General features: G+C 35.2%; 1 protein-coding gene across 6 annotated transcripts in view; it reads left to right on the top strand.

The window, feature by feature from the left end:
* The window catches only part of ccdc24 (coiled-coil domain containing 24), a 36,997-nt gene that overhangs the window by 3,171 nt on the left and 13,279 nt on the right, over nt 1–20,547 (top strand). For 5 of the 6 annotated variants that reach the window (XR_012387290.1, XR_012387293.1, XM_005163498.6 and 2 more), the window contains 3 exons: nt 10,945–11,091; nt 11,194–11,298; nt 17,362–17,416. Coding sequence is in view for 4 of the 6 variants with exons in the window: in XM_005163498.6 (XP_005163555.1) it covers nt 10,945–11,091; nt 11,194–11,298; nt 17,362–17,416 (307 nt within the window). In the remaining 2 variants the exon portion in view is untranslated. Of the gene's footprint in view, nt 1–4,503; nt 4,733–4,857; nt 5,135–10,944; nt 11,092–11,193; nt 11,299–17,361; nt 17,417–20,547 lie in introns of those variants that run through there. The other variant, XM_073916983.1, reaches the window with a different exon arrangement.

Below are 20,547 nucleotides of genomic sequence, written 5' to 3'. Positions count from 1 at the left end.
CTTCAGATGAGATGCTAAACTGAGGTAAAAAGAGTAAAGGTATGTCCCCAGCTGCTGTTGTGTCATACAGGTAGATGCTGCATACGGGTGGTGGTTGGGGAGAGTTTCCCCAAAAACTGTAAACAGGGTTCATATGATCATGGAAAACCTGGAAAAGTCATAGGATTTTGACATGGCATTTGCCAGGAAAGGTTTTGGAAAAACCCACAAAGTTTTTGGAAAAGTCATGGAAAACAGATATCTGTACTTAATAGGTTATTTACTTATTTTCTGTCCTTGGCCAATCACATACTCTTACATTATTAGTGCTGTGTAATAATTATCTAAATTAATTTTGCATTCATTCATTCATTTTATTTTCAGCTTAGTCCCTTTATGAATATGGGGTCACCACAGCGGAATGAACCGCCAACTTATCCAGCATATGTTTTTGCGCAGCGGATCATCTCTGGGCAAACATATAAATATAAATTGAAACTAAATTGATTGTTGCATGTTTTATGATATGGTGTAATAAATTTAAACATGCATTGTTTTTTTTTTTTGTTTTTTTTACCACGCATAGACATTGCATGGAACTTTAGGTAATGAAAACTTACTTAAAGGTTTTGGAAAAACCATGAAAAAGTCATGGAATTTTAGTAGTAAAAATGTGCATGAACCTTGTGGAAAGCAAATGCACCATAAATATTTATTAGTATGCTATTTTCACTAAATTGCGATTGCAACATTGTCTAATCTAGATAAAGTACAAAATGTCCTCATTATGATATGTGTGTGTAAAGCAGCAGGGGGTGCTCCTCCTGCAGTCTGTGCGAGTCCTAACGCCCCAGTATAGTGATGGGGACTCTATACTGTCAGCAGCACCATCCTTCAGATGAGATGTTAAACCAAGGTCCTGACTCTTTGTGGTCATTAAAAATCCTAGGATGTCCTTCGAAAAGAGTAAGGGTATGTCCCTGGCTGCTGTCGTGTCATTCAGGTGGATGCTGCATACTGGTAGTGGTTGAGGAGATTCTTTCCAAAAACTGTAAAGTGGTTGAGTGCCCAGAGCAGTGCTAAATAAATGTAAGGAGTTATTATTATTTAATGCAAATGACAGATAAAAAATACAGATATTATAATACACTGGTACAATAAATCTGTTAATTAATTAATCTGTTAAGGCCAATTAAGGCCTAATTATTCTGATGTTAAAAGGCCCCCAAAAGTGAGGGACAGAAATATTTCAAATCTGTTTAAAAAACATCTTCATACAACAATTGTATGGTTTTGGAACGACATAAGAGTTAATAAATTACAGAATTTTTATTTTTGGGTGAACTAACCATTTAACTTTAAATGATATAGATGATCACATGAGTTTTTCAAAGGGTGAGCACGCACAAGAAAATATTAACTGATATTGACAAATTAATACATTTGTACAATTAACAAAAAGTTGATAACATATTTTAGCTTTCAGTTGTACATTTCAAATGCTGCTTTATTGAACTACATTAAAGTGATAGTTCTCTCAAAAAATGAAATTGTGTTTATGTGCTGACCCTTAAGTGGTTCTTAAATCTCTTTTTTCATCATAAATATTTTGAAGAATGTTGGACACTGGTACACTGTAAAACCCAAAAAGTTAAGGTAACTCAAATCATTTGAGGAAACCGGTTGCAATAAACCATTTGAGACAAAAACTAATCTATGTGTGTTGTTTGAACTTACTCCATTTAAGTTAAAGTAATGAGAAATTTAACTCATTACCTTCAACACTGAGTTTTAAAACTCTTTTTAAATGAGTAGAATTAACTTTCAGTAAATTTTAAGTTAAATACACTCATTTCATTTGAAAAAGTTGACTTTATAGTATAGCCATATACTATAGTATATAGTATATTTACTATAGTATATACTCCATATAGGAAAAAAATACTATAGAAGTCAATGGCTAGAAGTTTCCCATATTCTATAAAATATCTTATTTCATGCTCAGCAGAAGAAAGAAACTGGTTCGGAATAAATTAAATTGATTTAAAAAAAATTTTTATAGATTCTAACTGAAATGGGCCATCTTAAGATCCCATGTGGGTCCCATGTACAAGTTGCTTTCCCTTACTTGATGAATGAATGAAATGGCCTTAATGGAGATGCCAAGTATTCTTTTCAGCTGACTAGGGTTGAGTTTAAAGGTCAGCACTTTGCTTCAGTAAAATAGCATTGTTTTAAAGAATGCTTGCTGATAAATCATTGACCTTTAAAGCTTAGAGCAGCACACAACAAAAGGGTTGTTTTAGTAAAATAAAGTGAATTAGTTACGTCAGCAGTAATGACAATGCTTTGTTTGATTTGACAGGTGATATTCTGTTTGCCTTTAAATTTGGAGCAATTTATGATAACATTTCAATTTGTTGCCTAGTGACTTCTCTATAAGGGTTCTTTGTTACTACACAGACTTATTGTGGCTGCTTGTCTAATATAACAATGAAGTGGGAGGACGATATTTACAGGTACCAGAGAGACGATTTTCTCTCAGCAACCTTTCAGAGAGTGGAAAGAATGTTAACACTAGGTCTTGTTTTACGGTTTAATACTTAACATTTTTCTATGCTAATCCTAAATGTTGAACCTTTTTTGCATTTCCTAAAGTCTTACTCTTAGACCATGGTGGAAAGAGAACTGATAAACATCATACTCAATTAAAAGTACAATTTCTTGTCAAAAAAAAAAAAAATTAGTGCAGGTACAGTAAAATTATCTGTTCCAAATACTCAAAGTATGAGTAAAACAAAGCCCTTCTAATATAAACCATGAGTAATGAGTAGTGAGTATTATTCTGTGAAATACATTTCACCTTTATTGACTTTATTGAAGTGCCCTCTATTTTTCTGAATGTTTTAGAACTTCTGATTCAGTTGACTATGGGAGAAATTTCTAGGAATAATTAACGGCAGAAAAAGGTCAAACTACTTGTAAAGTATTATAAAAAAATATGTATTATAAGAAAATATCTGTTTGCATCAAGCAGCATAACAATCTGTTTTTAATGTTAAAAAAAATCAATGGAAGTGAATGAGACCGGATGTTTTGAGCCAAAAACATTATAATGGCTGCTCCTGCTTGTATATGAAGAATAAGGTATACTCTGGAATTTAAAGATGTAGCTTACATCAGTGCCATTTTTCAAAGGCATTTTAAAGTGTAAGATAAGTTACTTGCCGTTTACAGACTTTGAATTTAAAATGTGAGATTATTATGCATTTATATGCTGAGCGAAAGTGATGCAGTGGTGCAGTAGGTAGTGCTGTCGTCTCACAGGTAGAAGGTCACTGGTTCGAGCCTCGGCTGGGTCAGTTCCTGTTTCTGTGGGGAGTCTGCATGCTCTCTCTGCATTCACAAGGGTTTCCTCTGGGTGCTCCGTTTTCTCCCACAATCCAAAGACATGTGGTGCAGGTGAATTGGGTGGGCTGGATTGTCCATGGTGTATGAGTGTGAATAGGTGTTTATGGATGTTACTCAAAGATGGGTTGCGGCTGGAAGGGCATCCACAGAGTAAAAACATATGCTGGATAAGCTGGCGGTTCATTCCGCTGTGGTGACCCCAGAATAATAAAGGGACTAAGCCTAAAAGAAAATGAATGAATGAATGAATGAATGAATGAATGAATGAATGAATGAATGAGGGAATGAATAAATGAATGAATACTGAGTGAAATCTGTGTTACCATTAGGGAGCAATGATAAAGAATGATCATCCTCTATTTGGCCTGTTTACTTTCTTTTAACTTTACTTTTTTCTTCTACTTTTGTGAAGTAAGGAAAAAGTGGAAACTCACTCCAATGAAAACATCCATCTACACACCTAATTTCATTTGTTAAGTGCAAAGATTTGTTTGAAAACCATTTCTAAATTCAGTTCCAATTTCCAGCAAACAAATACATTAACAATGATTTTAAAGTGTGGTAAAAAAACTAAGTTATATACAAACACATGTCCTATTCTTATGCCCCATAAAAAGGTTGCATGGATGCATCCATTAGCCTACATTTTTTGTTTAATTTGTTAAGCACAAAAATTTGTTTCAAATCTATTTATAAATTCAGCTCTAATTTCCAACAATCAAATAATAAGAACAATAATAACGAAGTGTGGTCTATTCCTATGCCTCATATGGTGATGCATACATCTCCAAAACTCGACAGGTGGACAAATCAAAACTTTGCATCAATTTCAGTTTTTATTTTGCTTGTTACTGACTTCCACAACATTGTTTAACTGCTGATCTGCTTTGAGGGCAAATCCCCTTTACTTCCCTTTCATTTTGCTCCAGTTTTGGAGCTTTCCCGGTACCTGATGCTGGCCAAAGCAGGAAACTATTGACTCAATGCTGTTTTTAGAGCCGTAACATGGGCAAGGAAGCTTTAGAAAGGGATTGATTTAATGGATCTAGTTAGAGTCACTTTCCCCCCTCTTTGGCCTCCCCTCCCTCCTGTGTGGTCTAAGACCTTGTCTGCATGATTTGTTGGGGCTGTACGGAATCAAGCTGCACCTGTTTCTTTATGCAAGTCCTCCGTTCAATGGGCATTGAGAGAGAAACTCAGTTCATGTGTGAACCGCAAGCGTCTGAGACTTTAAAAGCCGACCAAAAAGAGGGTTCTTAAATCTCTGGAGGGTGATACCACAACAATCGGCACAGGAAGGCTGGGTAGAGAAAATTGTGGGCGCAGCGTATTTCACATGCAGGTAATTTATCAATGCAGATGGAGGGGCGTTTTGAAAGGGCCTCCTTTTTTGCCCACATACACCAAGGGATTTTCTTTTCTTCTCTTTTTGATGTGGCGGCTCCTCTGTGCCATCTTTGTTGGCAGGAACGGAGCTCCTCCTTCCTCTGTGAACACTGCTAAGCTGCTTACCGATCTGGGCTCACAATGTAGCCTCTGTTCCTGTCAGTACATCTCTTCTATATGAGCTGAGCTGAGCAGAGATGGGCGTCAGACCTTTGCTTGTATTGCACGCATTCAGTCAGAGAAGCTTGTTAACTCTTTTCATCAGGCTACAAAAGTCCCCCAAACATGTAAACTGTATCCTGTCAGTGCTAAAGAAGAAAGGGAGGAAGATGGACTGAAAGTGATACATGGATTTACGGTCTGGAATTGAAAAAGGACCATCTGCTTGCTTTATCTTTGTTGTATTTCTGGCTATTCAAGGTTCCTGCAATGTAGCTGTTCTGCCTCATATGTTTGTATTAATAGTTTAAAGGAAAGTCTGGCTTGTTTATAATGGAACTGGTTAATGGTGGCTGTCAGTCCTCAATTGTTATCGGTTTAAGCTTCAATTAAGATGCAAACCTTTGTTGTGTATTTTCAATGAAATTTCAAAGAGGTGTTCATGGATTGTAACATCAAGTCCAAGCTTGATTTATGATTAGAAATCTTGGCTGCGGATGAAAGACCTTTTCTCCATTGTTGTGCTTTGCCTTTATCCTCTCTCATGCTCTCAGCAAGCACAGAGAGGACTGTTTTATTTTTGCACTGAACACATCATCATTTGGGTTTTATTATATTTTAAAGATATTATTTAATAATTTACGAGACGGCGTGGTGGTACAGCAAGAAGTTGGTTTGAGCCTTGACTGGGTCAGTTGGCATTTCTGTGCTGAGTTTGCATATTCTCCCCATGTTCGCGTGGGTTTCCTCCAGGTGCTCTGATTTCCCCTACAAGTTCAAAGACATGCGGTATAATTGGATTTGAATTGGGTAAGCTAAATTGTCTGTACTGTGTGTTGGTGAATGCAGGAGTGTATGGATGTATCCAGTGATGGGTTGCAGCTGGAAGGGCATCCGCTGCATAAAATATATAAGTCAGTGGTTCAATAAAATCATTTTCATTACTGAAATAAAAATAAAAATGAGAGTAAAAAAAAAAACTAGAACTAAATAAAACTGTATTGTGTACATACAAAACTAACTGAAACTAACTAAAATTTTGCTAAAACACCCTTAGTTTTCATCTTTGTAAAATTATTTATTTCATTAGCGTACTGTATGACTTTTTGAAGTAAATCTGTTTACTTTGCGCTGCAGATGTTTGACCATACAGCACGTCAGAGTCTGTAATTCTTGTTTTGGGTGTTTTTATTAGTTTCTATTATTATTATTATTATTATTATTTTTTATTAGTTTCTATTTTTTATTTATTTATTTTTTGTTTCAGTATTAGTTTCATTTCAGAGTTTCATTTGCGTTTGAGGTTAGATATGCAGTAGTAACGGGAAGTTCAGATTTTCAACGCAAACCAGATCTTCCCAAGTTTGGATTAAAAATTATGTAGTCAGCAACCATAATTTCAGTCAGTTAAAAATCACAATTTTCTGAAAAGTTTCTTACAATTACGTTTTGCAACACAACTGAAGCATGATTCACTCATTAAAATTCCATGACGAATTTCTGTAATGAAATATACTTCATTTCGCCAGACCCTCTCATTTATAACCTTAGTTTACCCGCAGTTGTTCAAGTTTAGTTCAGTCACAGCAGGCTTGCGCAGTATTACGGTTAAGCCGTTCATGGCTTCTCAAATCTGATTTCTGTGTACTGTTCTAATAACTGAATAACTTAGTAATTATTGGTTTGTTTCGAGTAAGAGGCGGTTATCAGGCATGTTTAAAAGTAAGTAGCTTGTGAATAAGCAATTACTGGAGACGCGAATAATTTCAAATGATTCAGTTCGATTAGGTGAAATAGTTCAACTGGTTCACTTTAAAGATCTGGTTAAAAGGAAGGATTCATTCGTGATCAGGATCACTAATACAGAAATAAAAACCATTGTTGGGTACAAATGTGTCTAATTAATACTTGTAAGTGTCTGCTCGGGTCGTATTTAATGTTGTCACTGTGCTGGTGTCATGTCCAGCCATTGTTTTTGTCACGGAGCAACAGCGATGATGACTGGAGGGGAACTATTATAACCTTGTACCCCCGAATAATTAAGGGGCTAAGCCAAAAAGAAGATAAATGAAAATTTATTTACATTGTTTTAAGGAATTAATAACAATAAAAAACACGACTTTCAATGACTTATTAGGTTATGAAAGCCTCCAGACCGACTTTTATGTGAAGGGCACTGGAAAAAAAAATTAATGGAAAATAAAAAAGATATGGTGTTTATGTGCACTCCTGAGAGCCTTCATCCCTCACTCTTTCTATGAAACAAATGCTTATACAATTCATGAGAATGCAGAAAGAGCTACAGTATAAGTATTACATTGTAAGTTACAAAGAGCTGCATTGTGAGCTGTTAGGTCTTACAGTATATATACAGGTGTGTGGCTTTCCTAATCAGTATAATCAAACACAGCTAGACTCAAATGAGGGTGTAGAACCATTTCAAGGATGGACAGCAGATGAGTTAAATATATGGGTGTAACAGCAATGGGTCTGAATACTTAGGACTATGTGATATTTCAGTTTTTTTTTCTTTTTATAAATCTGCAAAAATGTCAACAATACATTTTTTTGTCAAAATGGGATGTTGTGTGTAAATTAATGAGAAAAAAAAAACATTTTAACAAATGGCTACAACATGGTTGCTGCTATAAAAGTTAGGACAAATCTAAGATACAATTCTACCCAACTACAAAAAATAAATAAATAAAAAATTCTTACTCATACTGTACATATTCTGATCTACAGTCTATAGTCTCGAATATACTTTTTAAATCTTAAACTCTTATGAACTTATTGATATTATTACGTCCTATTAATTATCTTATATTTCAAAATGTCAGTGAATTGCACAGCTTGGGCCAACATATCTATATTACCATGATCAGATGCTTTCTTTACTGCTGGTTTCTAAAGGCTGTCTTTTTTCTTGTGTGGTTATTTTGTTATTAAAAAAAGATCTAGCAAATATTTACTTATTCATTGCAATATTGCTTTTAGTAACGTAAATGGTTGGTCAATAGTTATACGAATGGTTAACATATACTGTATAAGGCATACCTGCCAACATTCTTGTTTTGCAGGAGACTCCCATATTCCAGCCCCATTTCCCGCTGCCCTCCCGTTTTGTTATTTCTTCCAGAAATCTCTCGTAATTTCACAGCTTTTTTACAGTCCTCTGCTTTTTGGTACAGCCTGTAACACCCTCGGGTCACCAAGTTTTGTAAAATATCCAATCCCCTGAAACCCGCTCTATAGTACAGTTAGTGAAACCACAGTACAGTTACTAACCCGGTTCTCAACAGTGTTATACAGACACCTCACCCTCGAATGGGATCTTCCGCATTTTCAGAGACAAATGTTGGCAGTTATGATATAAGGTGTTATTTTAAGTACCTATATATTACACTTTGAATGATGTTTAGTGAAAATGTAGCTTTTGAATGAAAAATATAACAAAACATAAAAGCGTTATTTAAATTAGTAATGCGTTTTTCACAATATTGCTGGTTATTCACTGCATTTTTGCTAAGTTTATGTAGCCTTGGTGAGCATAAGTAACTCCAAACTTGTAAATAGTGCTGTACATATTTTTTTTTTTCCTCAGGGCATTTTACACACAACTCTTTTCTTATAATACAATGCATTCAGTAGTTCTGTTTACTGTTTACTGTCTTGTTTTTTAAGGGCTAGACGCCAAGGTTTATTTTATATGTGTATGATTGATTTGCCTGACTTTCTCCAAAAAAGTTTGCTATATTATTAGTTTGGTGCTGGAACTGTGGGGTCTTGAATAAATAATGCTTGATGCTTCCAAGAAAACTCAGAGCTCTTTTAGATAAGTGAAGCTAGAGGGATCAGTGTTTGCCAACTTTATTTGCCTAAGGCATCTCGATAGCTCCATCGGTAAAGCTCAAGTACTCCATCGCTAACACCATTGCAAAAAAAGTTACTCTTGTATTATTAAAAATAACTCAGAATATTCAATAAAGTTGCTGTCCATAGGTTTTGCATTTTTGTCACCATTTCTGCTCGGAATCTGGTCATCTTTATGTAGGTTGTGCATCACATTTGGGTCCTCTAATTTAAAATTTTAAAAAGTATGAGTAGCTGTCAATCAATACAATGTGGTGGATGCTGTACTTCACAATGACAGATTTTACAACTTAGAAGTATTGTCGTCTGAACAAATAAAAGACATGTGAGATGAGTGAGGTGAGATCGTATTGCACATTCATTCATTCATTCATTCATTCATTCATTTTCCTTAGGACTAGTCTCTATTTCAGAGGTCTCGACAGCGGAATGAAACTCCAACTATTTCAACACATGTTTTACACAGTTTTCCAGCCGCAACCCGGTACTGGGAAACACCCATACACACTTGTTTACGTACACACTATGGCCAGTTTAGTTTATTTAATTCACTTAGCGCATGTCTGTGGACTGTGTGGGAAATCAGAGCATGTTTATTAAATTATGCAAATTAATATTTTGAACTTTATTTTAATTTATTTATGACATAATGTTTGTGAAGACTAATGGCTGCAAGTTTGTATTTTCTGTGAAAACCTACTAGTACGATTGAAATTAAAACATTGTTATAGTCTAAATTTGATTAAGGTAAAAAGCATGGGTTATATACTTGTTCAGAAATTGATTTTGGATAATTTTTCACCAAATAAAAGTAAATAATGTACTGCAGCTTATGAACTGCAACTTTAAATAAGAAAAAAGTAAAGGGAAATGGATTCTACAAATAGCTTTTTTTTATGAGACACCTGGCCTAATTTGTCTTTCACATGTTTCTTGAGAAAGAAATCTTAAAAGAAAAAAGCAACACTTTTTCTTAATTAAGCTGAACAAGGCACAAGCAAACATGTTTCCAGGTAGCCCTACTTGAAAATCAGTGAAACCACTTTCACCTTTCTCTCATTCTCACCCTTACAGAACATCCACATGAGCTTCACATATTAAAATCACTTTTTAAATGCACATGAAACTCATGTGAACACACCACAATGTAGTTTCCCTTATGAAAAAGAAGTTTGCTTCAAGTTCATTTAAGTATATATAAGTAATAAAGTATTTTAATAAAGTATGCTTCACATATTAACAGCTATGTGTTAGTAGTATCCTTGTAAGTATACTACTTGAATACCTCTTGGGACTAAGATCCTCGAGCCCAGGGTTCCCTCCCCTTTGCAGGGAGAGAGGGGAGTTTGAGCTTAGGTAGGTCTCAGGAACTGCCTTGCTAACTCTCATGCTATGGCTAATGACAAATTAGGGATTGCTACAGAGAAATATCACTGATTAAGAGCTCTCTATGGTGCTAATTTGGATTGGTCAAGTGACCTATGTTGCAAGTTTTTGGACTGTGGAATGCAACCAGAGAACCCAGGGGAAGTTGCGCACAGAAACGTCAACTGGCCTGTTAGAGACTTGGTCCAGTGATGTTCTTGCTGTGAGGCAACAGTGCTAACCACTGGGCCGCCGTGCTGCCCTGTCAATGAAAAGAAAGGAGGAGTAGGGGTGGAAGGGGGGATTCTTCAAGCTGAAGATGACTGAGTTAAGGAACTCTGGTTATTTATAATGAGTTAGGAATCATCCAATTGGTGAATCATGCGTTAGCCAATGCGGGACCAGCACTGGTCAATCATAAGCATGTGATCCTCTTAAAATTAGTTTATAAAAATACTTCACTTCGTAAGGGTTTAGAACATTTTTATGTGTAATAAATATGTAATTTGTTACATTTTACATTTTTACATTTCACGTTCCATGTTTTACATGTAAAACATGAAATGTTCCATATCACACATTTCATGTTCCATACATTTCCATGCACTTTCTGTATTCTGCATTTGTTTCATCTGGGTTGCACTTTCAATTTGTTCTCCATGTGTTCCAAGTGTGTTCCTTGTGTGTCTCTGGTGTATTTCACATGCCTTTCTTTTACACGTGAAGCTTATGTTATTCTCAGGGCGTCATCAGTCCCCATGTGTGTTTCAGAGATGAAGAGGAGGTCATTTCCCAATACAGTCCCAGTGTGGTAAGTTATGCACTGGGCAACACAAAAAGACAGAGAAGTCCAGGCACCTGGCGTGAAAGGAAATCACCTTCCAGACCCCCATCAAGCTTGAGCGAGACTGGAAGCAGGTAAATGTTGTGGAAAGTTTTATTATGTGACTGTATGTCCACATGAAGTAAGCTGGTCATATTGATTGGGTTAATAAGTGCTGAATAATGCTCCTGTCTCAGGTCAGTCTCCAGCTTCTCATCTCACTCCAGCTGTGAGGAGGAAATCAAGGCCTTAAGACACAAGTTGAACATCACCCATATCGATGAGGTAGTGGCCCATCTCAGGTAAGCTCTTTTTTATTAGTCAGTAATTATTGCACACTTGAAGAGAAATTTGGGGAAAGTGAAAAGTGAACACACAAATCATTTGACAAAGCTCTCTTTGGTAGCACTATTGAATAAAAGTCCATTAGTTCATGTTAGGTCATTTATTTACTAGCATTAATTAAGTATGAATAATATTGTACATGCTTATATTTTCACATCACAATTTTTTGCTGAATGATATCCTGAAAAACAAACAATAATTGAAAAAATAATTTTTATAAAAGAAATTTTAAAGGCTATCATTCAAAAAATTGGGGTCAGCGAAATATTTTTGAAAGAAATCTTTATGCTTACCAAGGCTGCACTTACAGTTGAAGTCAGAATTATTAGCCTCCTTGAATTATTAGCCACCCTGTTGAATATTTTCCCTAATATCTGTTAAACGGCGAGAAGATTTTTTTTCAACAGATTTCTGAACATGATAGTTTTAATAACTTATCTCTAATAACTGATTTATTTTATCTTTGTCATGATGACAGTAAATATTATTTTATTATATATTTTTCAAGACACTTCTATACAGCTTAAAGGGACATTTAAAGGCTTAACTAGGTTAATAAGGTTAACTAGGTTAGGGTAATTAGGCAAGTTATTGTATAACGATGGTTTGTTCTGTAGACTATCGTAACAAAATATAGCTTAAAGGGGCTAATAATGTTGTCCTTAAAATGGCTTTTAAAAAATTAAAAACTGCTTTTATTCTAGCTGAAATAAATCAAATAAGACTTTCCCCAGAATAAATAATATTATCAGACATACTGTTAAAACTTCCTTGCTCTGTTAAACATCATTTGGGAAATAATAAAAAATAAATAAAAATAAATAAAAAGGAGGGCTAATAATTCTGACTTCAACTGTATGTGATTAAAAATGAATTATAAACGGTAATATTGTAAAATAATATTATAGTTTAAATTAACCCTTATCGATGTGAATATTTCATGCAAATGTTTTGCAATTTACAGATTTTTTAGGAGTCTTTATTCCAATCTTCATAAATCATATGATTAAAAGTTTATATAATGTTTATTTGAAGTATAAATATTTTGTATTTATAATATTTTATATTTTATATAATATATTCATATATAAAATGTAGCTTAAATTGTAAAACATTAATCAGCTGTGTATATTTGACACGTATCAACCAGTCTGAACAGCTACAGATGTTAACACTTCAATATGTTCCCTCTGCCACCATGCTCGCCACCACCACAGCGGGAGTGAATGTGCCTACAGATTTTGGCCACTGGGTGGTGCTTTAACCATAAACATCGTCAACTAAAATACCAACACTCAATTTTCAGCCTTTACCTTTTACAATTAGTATATTCACTGTACCCTTCGTAGTGCTCATTTCAAGTGCTCACTTCCAAATAGAAGTTATCCAAAGTACACATAAAAGTTATTATAACCGAGTATTGCTTTAAGCATATTGTGAAAATAGGAACAGCACAGTGAAATGTCAGATCTAATTCTGTGCATATAGCGAACGCAATTACTTTTTTATCATGCAGATAATATTGGAATCATTTGTTTACACCTGAGGCAATGTACATAGAGTAATGACTTTTTAGCCAGCGAGACTGTCCATTTGCAGATCCTGTTGCGCAGGGAAGTTAATATCGTAGAAAACAATCTCCTTAGGGTACAAATCTCCTCTCATTGCTCCACATGTAGATGCAGACCACATATGCGCACGCTTGTGAAGATGTGGTGTTTATGAGCAGGGGTGTGAAAAGTAAAAGTACAGACACTGGGGGAACTTAATTAAACTCAATTAAAAGTTCACATGAATAAAAATATACTTGGGTAAAAGTAGAAATGTAATTAGGCATAAAAGATAAAAGTATAGCAAAACTAAAACAAGACATTAGATTTTTTTAATATTAACATATTTAATTATTGTGTAATGCAAAGTAATGTAAATATAATAAAGTAATTTTTCAGATGGACACACAAAGGTTCGTTTAAAGGGAGAAAACAAAAGAAATACAATGGAAAAGGTCAAAACCATCTTTCAAGTGCATACAGTAACCATTGACAATGCAAGTGTGACACTCTTTCCATATTTAATGTGCATTAGATCGAAGAACATATAATCGCACTTTTTATAAAATTGTAAGCAATAAACAATTGCTATTGTTTATAAAAATTGTTATTGTTTATAAAAAGTGTAGTTTCTGCTTCAGAAATGTGCTCAAAATGTATAAGTATTACATTTTAATTGTCTCTGAATACAAATTCCCACAGAATTACTCAAGTATTTTTACTCCAGGTTTTAAGAACAGTGTTGAACTGAATCACTTTCTTCTCTTTCCACAACTGCTTTCATCTAGGATTATACTTACTTTAAGATTTTTAGGGAGTTTTTTAACAGTCAGATGTTTAAACACTTGAACTGAACTGGTTTCTCTGTATTTAAAGAGCTTTTACCTGAATGGCGATCAATATCATACTGTGATCCTTTATTAAGGACTGAGGAGAACTGGTTCCCAGACTAAGCCTGGTTTCTTGTAAGGGTTTTAAGGACGTATTTTTATCACCAAATTGTGACTCCTTGCTGCCTTTTTCTTGCTTAGTTGGTACTAAAATGCTTAAAAACATTTGAATGTTTTAGCTATCCTATAGTTTTAATAAAAATAAATCATTTTATTGGCATATTTGCCAGTCTTTCACAAATGCACTCAAAAATGGCATAATTTAATATTTACGTAAAAAATGTGATTGGATGTGTGTCTATTTTCTTCTTTTTTATTATTTGCTAAAGATCTGCATAAATCAGATCATTATGAAATGTTATCTATTAATTTTATCATTTTATCATTTTATATTTTTTTCATTTAATTTATTAATCTTTTATACACTCACTGGCCACTTTATGAAGTACACCTGTCCAACTGCTCATTAATGCAAAATTCTAATCAGCCAATCACATGGCAGCAACTCAATGCATTTAGGCATGTAGACATGGCCAAGACGATCAGCTGCAGTTCAAACCAAATATCAGAATGAAGAAGAAAGGTGATTTAGGTGACTTTGAACATGACATGGTTGTTGGTGCCAGACAGCCTGGTCTGAGTATTTCAGAAATTGCTGATCTACTGGGATTTTCACGTACAACCATATCTAGGGTTTACAGAGAATGGTCCTAAAAACAGAAAATATCCAGTGAGCGGCAGTTCTGTGTGCGCAAATGCTTTGTTGATGCCAGAGGTCAGAGGAGAATGGTCAGACTGGTATGCAGAAGAGCATCTCTGAATGTACAACACGTCCAACCTTGAGGTGGTTGGGCTACAGCAGCAGATGACCACACCGGGTGCCACTCCTGTCAGCTAAGAACAGGAAACTGAGGCTACAATTCGCTCAGGCTCACCAAAATTTGACAATAGATGATTGGAAAAACGGTGCCTTGTCTGATGAGTCTTAATTTCTGCTGTGACATTCGGATGGTAGAGTCAGAATTTGGTATCAACACTGAAAACATGGATCCATTCTGCCTTGTATCAATGGTTCAATGTTCAAGCTGCTGGTGGTGACGTAATAGTGTGGGAGACATTTTCTTGCCACACTTTGGGCCCATTAGTACCAGTATCCATCCCTTTATGACCACAGTGTACCCATCATCTGATGGCTACTTCCAGCAATGTGCCATGTCATGAAGCCCAAATCATTTCATCAAATAGCCTTAGAAGGGATGTGGTGAAAGATTCGTGTCATGGATGTGCAGCCAACAAATCTGCATTAACTGCAAGATGCTATCAATATAGCAATATGTCAATATGGCTCAGAATCTCTGAGGAATATTTCTAGTAACTTGTTGAATCGATGTCACAAAGGATTAAGGCAGTTCTGAAGGCAAAAGGGGGTCCAACCCGGTACTAGTTAGGTGTACCTAATAAAGTGGCCGGTGAGAATATTTGAATATATATACTTCCGCTAGTTCCACATTTTGCCATATTTTATGTTTCAAGTATGCACAGAATATGGCAAATTGTGGAACTGGTGGAAGTCAATGAGTTATAAATGATGAGATTTAAACATTTGATAATTAGTTATTTAAATCATTGTCTGATTATTACAAAAAACTGAGCAGTTTTATTTACATGCGACTGGCCAATATACATCACTTTAGGTTTATTAGTCTATGTTACACCTACAGTATGTTCCTTCCAATCCTAATGCATGGAAATTCTGTTTTCAGTTGACTTTTTTTTCTTTTTCAAGTGCACCATAGTAAGGGATTTCCTCTCCTTCTCTCTCTTTTAGCCCTTCTCTTTTAGTCTAGCCGTCCAGAACTCTTGTCTTCAATCTTTCGTCCCCCTGGCTGGGCCCCTTTACCTCTCTCTCACACACATGCACACACGCTTTCCACCTCTCCTCCTCTGTATTCTCCGCCAGCAAGAGGAATGCAAACAGTCAGACTCGTGCTCAGCGGGACAGATTGCAGCTCGATCTATTGCACCGTCAGAACAAAAGAGCTCATTGTGAGCAAATGAATCCCAGACACAGACATATGTAAGATTCCTCTGCCTTAAAAGAAAAGCAGAGTTTTTAAGTGACTACAGTAGTTATGTAACCGAGGAGAAGTAGGTCAGTTTTACTTCTCCACTGATCTGACAAAGAGTTCATGGTGCAGGCAGAGTCTAGTTTAAGTTTTTTTTTTTTTTTTATCTTGTATACTTGTATACTACTATACTAGATACATGTTTAAAAACGTTTGTATGAAGTACGTCAATAAGACTCTTGTTTCTCGGAAATTGGAAAACAACTTTGAAAGTGGGCTGTTATACTGTATGCTTTTTTGTTAGTTTGATCACTCTCTTAAAAATAGAGGTCCTATGTTGGTCTATATCAGGGGTCACCAACCCTGTTTCTGCAGAATTCAGCTCCAACCCTGATCAAACACACCTGAAGCAGCACTTGATAATTACAGACAGGTGTGTTTGGTTAGGGTTGCAACCTAAATCTGCAGGAAGGTAGCTAAGGGTTAGTGACCCCTGGCCTACATTGACCACATTTACATGGACATCAGTAATGAAATGATTTGTCTTAATCTGAATAAGACAATAATATGATTAAGGAGTTTACATGAGTTGCTTTTTTTTTTTTTTTTTTTTTTTTTTTCATGATCCCGGTTTACATGTTATATCACATGATTAAATTAACGTCATTGCGTCACTACGCTATCCACATTTTCTCTGGAGTTCCATGAAATTTCGGATGTTTCTTTTTTAATTTGTCGACTTTAGCTGTTTGGCACTTTCACTTTCATTTAGGAACATTCCTTGCATGCCCTAATGACAAACTGAGGTATTGGGTGTGAGTATGAACTGCTGGAAGAGTGTTGTTTTAATGGAATTTGATACCGCACACCGTGTGGAGAAAAAAAATCTCAGTATTTCATAAGGCAGGTCTACTATTACAGACTATCCTGTTACAAAATGCAGCGAAAAGTATTGTCTTAATAGTACTAAAATAGGATTATTGGTGTCCATGTAAATGTACTTTTTGTTTAGTTTATTATTCTTTTTTATTATTATTTTTTTGAAAAATAGTTTAATTTAGTTTTAAAAAAGTTTTCATTTAAAAAATAGATTTTAAAAAAAAGATTCTTTAAAGAAATTTTCTCTAAAAAAGGTTGTTTTATGACATCCCTGTCAATACCAACCTGATCTTGCTAGAAAAAGTATTTTTTAAAAGTGTTTTACCTACAGTATTGGTGGAAAAGTGGCTAATTTGTATAAACTCATATGATTTCGTTCCTACAAAAAAAAAAAAAAAACTAAAAAAGAATGAGCAAATCTTGCAAAAATCTGCTAATGAATATGTAATTTTCATATGAATTAGCCACTAAATCAAAAAGTTACAATTTCCCATAAGAGAGTTTCGAGAAAACACCATTTTACTTCCACCTGGCCCCTTTTTAAAATATTTTCTGAGAGACTTACACTTTGTGACTGTTGATTCAAACTTATGCATATGCTGGCTTTCTAAAAGAGGGCTTTGTTTGCCTGACAGGTCAGTCCTGACTGAAGAATCTGAAGCTTTGAGAAAAGATGTGCAGGCCTTGCAGGTAAGGGCTTATTTTGACGTTAATTACTGGTTTTGATTGCAACATCGATTTCAGGATTACTTTAATAACATGCTATGATTCTGGATCTGAAGAGAGGAGGAATGTACAAAACAATGCCTCTGAGCGCTTGTTTTTCATATGTGAAGCACTTTTCTTTTGTGGTTTCTACAGTGTTTTAAGTCAGATCAGGTTTTAAATTCCTTTTTATATGGGTAAATAAGCATCGCAAAATAAAAAAAAAACCACGTTGTGTTTTCATAATGCAAGTTAGTCCATTGTTATGGTGCAGTATATTATGGCCTGTTTCCACTGAGTGGTACAGTATGGGCTGGTATGGGTCACCTTTATGAGGCTTGTGTTTCCACTGCCAAAAAGGTACCAATGGTGGACATGGCGTATGACAGAAAGTTTCAGTCAACGTTATTCTCACTTGAGAAAATGTCAAAGCTGAATGTTCATATATCATATGAGAAGCACTTCTCACCAAACAGAGGCTTTATACACAAAAATACTTGTGTATAAATGTTCATGACTAACCCTTCCATGAACATGATTTGATTATAACGCCAGATCAATAATTAAAATAGCCTACTGTAACGTCTGCATTTATAAATTACAATTACCGTTATAAATTCAACATATATGAACACATACTGTACAAACCCTTACAGTCTCCGATATGTTACCAATTACAGAAAAACTACACACAGCATACTGTACATTTAGTCGTTTTCATGATTCACTCTAACGTTTATTCATTTCTGAAAGGATTGGATGTCAGAAGCACTTTAATAATCACACGCACGTTATTATCATCAGCTCAAGAAGTTCAATATTTCAAATATAGATGCGAGATCACAAGCTATCTGGAGAAAGTGAAACCGCTTGCACTTTTAGAAGGCCTCGTAAAACAAAAACAGGACATGGCAGATTTTGTTCTACTTGGCTTTGTGGCTGTTCATCAAGAGGACAGCAAGGTTTGTTTGAGCTCAGGTCAACCATGGCTTGATATTATATGTATATATTATTACGGTGTGATGTCTCGGCTGTGTTTTTAAAAATGCCGGTTTCTTCGTTTTCATTCTGCTGGCTTGTTGCTGGAGCGAGTTACGTATCTCTTTAAACCAATAGCATTCAGCTGCAAATCTAACTCTGCCTTTTGGTACACTTTTGATATTCTAGGTACCCTTTGCAAAGGGTACCAAAAGAATGGTACTGTACGGTTCACCTTTACGGACCTTTTGACAATGGAAACAGCCATAAAAGCGTACCATACCGTACCACTCAGTGAAAACGAGCCATTAGTGTTTTAACCTTGGTGCTGCTTTTCAATTCTCTTTTTGTTGCACTAAAAAACTAGAGCAAATCTATACAGTAAATAAATCTAGAATGGTTTCTACTTTTGTGAATGAGATTGCTACGCTTTTATAATATTTCAAGAGTTCACACTTGCTGTGAATTAAGCTGATGATTAATTATAAAGCTTGTTTGGCATGCTGTACTGGGAGAGAGCCCTGAGCTCAGGTAGAATTTCGAGAACAGTCGAGAACTTCCCTGCTGTAGTTGCTAATCATTGAGTGATTGCTCTTAAGAGATAACAACTTACTAGGTGCATGTCTATGGTGCCAATTTGGATTAGTCAATTAACTTAAGTTGCATGAATTTGAACGTTGAGACGAAACTGGGGAACCTGGGGGAAACCCACTTGCGCACGGGGAGAATGTGTAAACTCCACACAGGAATGTCAACCGGCTTGGTAAGGACTAGAACCAGAGACGGTCTTGGTGTAAAGCAACTGCTAACCACCGGGCCGACGTGCCACCCATCTAGGAAAGGACAAATTTCTTTATTTTGTTATATTTCAACTCATTTTCACTAATGTTTAATAGTTAATAGTAGTTTAAATTGTAGGTAAAAATAGCAAAACTAAGATGCTTCTAATATAATGCTTAGGGTGTTTTTTATGTGGTTGGTAAAGTGACTGGCCTCTAGATTTGACTGATATCTGTCATTCAGTGTTTTGTTCTCTCTCCTTTCATCATATCCAGGTCAAAAAGTCTCATAATTTCTCAGCTTTTTTTTTTTTTTTTTTTTTTGAGGTATCAGTCATTTACCTTAAGATTTTAATATTAACATGTTAATTTAGTTCCCTCAGCCTAAGTACAGAAAAAAATAACAAGTATGGTTTAATAACAATATTTAATTGTAAACAGCACCACAATTTCATAAAATTTACTCTGCTTGCTTATATAACTGCACATCAACATGAACAGTAGTGTGGTGTAAAATGTGCTGCTGGGAAATGTATACTCATGCATAAACAACCATCATATGAGCATATATTTTTATAATGGATCACAGAGCATTTTTACACTGTACAGTATATGCGTAAAATCATGCTGAACTCGTTCTGTGAGCTCTAGAGATGATTGGTGCAAAATGTTTTCCACCTCTGCAGCCAAACACAGTGTCAGACTGATCTTCTCAGACATTTACTGTATATTCCAAGCAAACAAACAAAAATAACAAAAACACAAATTTAACACACTTTCTAAAGTACACTGTCTAGATAGATACATATAGATGACATTCTTCACAGGTCTAGTCCTACTGTGCGATCTCCTTGTGCTAAATGTAATAGTGTACATATGTTGAGCATCTTGTACAGTATGTTCTGACTGGATGTGATTATGTCAGTGTAATTACATCAGACAAATTACCTGGAAGTCACTGGAAGCTTGTCACATGGAACTGGGCTGCTTAAATCGCAGGCACATTATTGGCAGTGCCAAAGCAGGGCATAATGTTCTTGTAGACCTGTATGTGTGCTGTCATGTAGCATTACATCTGATGGTAAAGTAATTAAACAGGTCCTCTGGCATAGGTTGTGTATTCTTATTAGATTATTGGACTATTGAGAGAAGTCAGTTTAATCTGTGCAGTGTTAATCAGGATTTTAGTGTTTAATATAAACACATTTGATTTAGATTAGTGGGGCTGATATCCATTAGATTCTCACAACAAAGGCCACATGATGGATTAAAATAATTTTAAATAATGTAAAATAATCTAAAACAGTCAAACAAAATCTGAAACATGAAAACTGACATTATTTTTCTGATTTCAATAAT

This window comes from Danio rerio, chromosome 2 (genome assembly GCF_049306965.1).
Source record: "Danio rerio strain Tuebingen ecotype United States chromosome 2, GRCz12tu, whole genome shotgun sequence".
Taxonomy (NCBI): domain Eukaryota; kingdom Metazoa; phylum Chordata; class Actinopteri; order Cypriniformes; family Danionidae; genus Danio; species Danio rerio.
The sequence above is the reverse complement of the archived record's forward strand: the minus strand, read 5'-3'. Positions and strand labels throughout refer to the sequence as shown.